Source organism: Engraulis encrasicolus, chromosome 12, assembly GCF_034702125.1.
Source record: "Engraulis encrasicolus isolate BLACKSEA-1 chromosome 12, IST_EnEncr_1.0, whole genome shotgun sequence".
NCBI classification, from domain to species: domain Eukaryota; kingdom Metazoa; phylum Chordata; class Actinopteri; order Clupeiformes; family Engraulidae; genus Engraulis; species Engraulis encrasicolus.
In genome coordinates this window covers 30536595-30539094 of record NC_085868.1, presented here as the reverse complement: position 1 = coordinate 30539094, position 2500 = coordinate 30536595, and the positions used below count along the sequence as shown (strand labels likewise).

Below are 2500 nucleotides of genomic sequence, written 5' to 3'. Positions count from 1 at the left end.
AGAGAGAGATTGAGCAAGCAAGGGAGGGAGGGAGAGAGAGAGAGAGAGAGAGAGAGAGAGAGAGAGACGGAGAGAGAGAGAGAGAGAGAGAGACAGTGACAGCAGTGAAAACACTCTACCCATACCCCATGGTCAAAGAAATGCCAGCGGCAGATTTGGCCAATAACAAGCATTCATACTTTTTTCATTGAAAACTTGCAATTGATAGATAGATAACATGTCACACAAATGCGATGTGTACCTTGGAAAACAGGACTGCATTCACAAATCTTTTCATCTGTGTGTAGATCAGTGTGTGACAACACAGAGAGAGAGAGAGAGAGAGAGAGAGAGAGAGAGAGAGAGAGAGAGAGAGAGAGAGAGAGAGAGAGAGAGAGAGAGAAAGAGGGAGAGAGACAGAGACAGAGACAGAGACAGAGACAGATAGAAATAGAGAGGCAGAGAGACTGTGCATGTGTGTGTGTGTATGCGTGCGCGCGCGAGTGTGTGAACGTGCACACACGCATAACAGTGTTGATTGTGCACTGTTCTACCTGACAGGGTTGCTGGTGAGAGACACGCGGAGAGAGTCCAGGCAGGCGAAGAGGCGCTCGTCCACAGCTCCAGACTTCAGCTCGTTCAGAAACTCTTGGGGAGAAACCTGGCTGCTCCTCAAACCGCCCTGACAGAAAGAAACCAAGAAAACAGATGAATGACATAGGCAGACATATGAAAAATATATAAGAGAGGAGAGGGAGAAAGAGATGGAGAGAGGACAATGGGATGAGGAGCGATGGCGGGAGAGAGAGAGGGAGGGAGAGAGAGAGGGGTAAAAAGAGGGGATGCAAAGAGAGAGAACAACAAATTAACATAAATAACCAATCAATCCCACACAGAGTGACAATCTAAGCGAGGCATCCATTCTTAAGTGCTAAACACGCACTTAAGAAAGCCGCACTTTGATTGGCAACTGAGATGTTTGTCCGATCTCCGCCCGTAAAAGTTGCTCGAGTCATCTGGCGTTCCTGTCATTAGTCAAAACGGCGTGAGAGAACCTTGTCTGAGTCGGTGTGTGTGTGTGTGTGTGTGTGTGTGTGTGTGTGTGTGTGTGTGTGTGTGTGTGTGTGTGTGTGTGTGTGTGTGTGTGTGTGTGTGTGTGTGTGTGTGTGTGTGTGTGTGTGTGTGGTTGTCAAACAGTGTGAGAGAACCCTTGGCTTGATTAAAAGCCCTCAGCCTCATTAAAATTTCTGACATTTCTGATGTGAGGCACTGCAGACATCAAACAAAATCATCACTTAAAAAAAACACCATCACAACGCACATCCATTTAGAACTGATGAGCTTCGCAGCACTAACACAAAGGTGTTTATCAGTTTAAAGCCCGTCAATGATATTTCTGAATATTTATATCAAACATTATGAATCCATTACTTTCCCTCTTAAAACAAAAAATAATTCCTAAAAACAACACTGAAACCAAAACCACTAACCTTCAACCAGATGTAATGAAAAATGTGAGAAACCTCCTCTAACAGAAAAAAAGTAACATGTCATGAAATTCGTCTGGCAGGCATTCGTTTTCATCCCGCCACTGATAAGAAACAGAAGGGCTTGTGCTGATTTTCCAATTGTATTTATTTCCGCTGGCACCCGCAAATAGACAGTGCAGATAATGTGCACTGGGGGGTGGGGGCGTGGAGGGTGGGGGGTTGCAACAGCATCGACAAACACGCTCGGAATGCCAAGGCAGAGGAATCCCTGTGCGTCTCAGCACTTCGCAAATTGGTTTTGTGTTCGGCAAGACTTGGCGCCTAATGAATTAATGACTTCACAAAGTGCCATTTAAACTCGGCATAACTAACTTTAATTACGCCCGGGCGATATCCTGGTTCCCTGAAGAACAATGCAGTGCACTGCGGGCCGCTCTGTTTAAAGCAGTAGGAGGCCGGCTTTAGCCGATTGGCTAAGCACTGCTGTCGACTGTGTGAATGGCAAGCTGATTGGACAAGAGTTATTGCTGCTAGCTATTGGAGTTGGCCATCTTTCGCATTCACAGAGCCAATGCTTTTGGCATTGGTTAATTAACTCAACGTCACCATTGTTTTTTTTTATTATTATTTATTTATTTTTTAAAATGAGACAAAAAAATAATTCCAAGAAAAGTAAACAAGAAAAACTCAACTGTCTGTAGCTGTGTGCGACTGCAGTGCTGTGTACTGTGCACTGTGCAGAGCAGTGGCCTGGGAGGAGTGATGGCTGCAAACTGGCCATGTGTGGACCCGGCCCGGCCGCAGTTCAGAGAAAAACGAGGACAATTATTGCTGTGGCCACTGGCAGCTCAGCCTCCAACACCCACGAGGAAAACACAAGTCAGTGACCATCGTCTGTGCTGCTTACGACTGTGTGTGTGTGTGTGTGTGTGTGTGTGTGTGTGTGTGTGTGTGTGTGTGTGTGTGTGTGTGTGTGTGTGTGTGTGTGTGTGTGTGTGTGTGTGTGTGTGTGTGTGTGCGTGTGCGCGTGT

General features: G+C 46.2%; 1 protein-coding gene across 1 annotated transcript in view; it reads right to left on the bottom strand.

Moving 5' to 3' along the window:
- LOC134459672 (protein diaphanous homolog 3-like) overlaps nt 1-2500 on the bottom strand; it is a 414535-nt gene that overhangs the window by 311671 nt on the left and 100364 nt on the right. The window contains exon 5 of the mRNA XM_063212051.1: nt 534-661. Within this exon, the coding sequence (XP_063068121.1) occupies nt 534-661 (128 nt within the window). The remainder of the gene's footprint in view (nt 1-533; nt 662-2500) is intronic.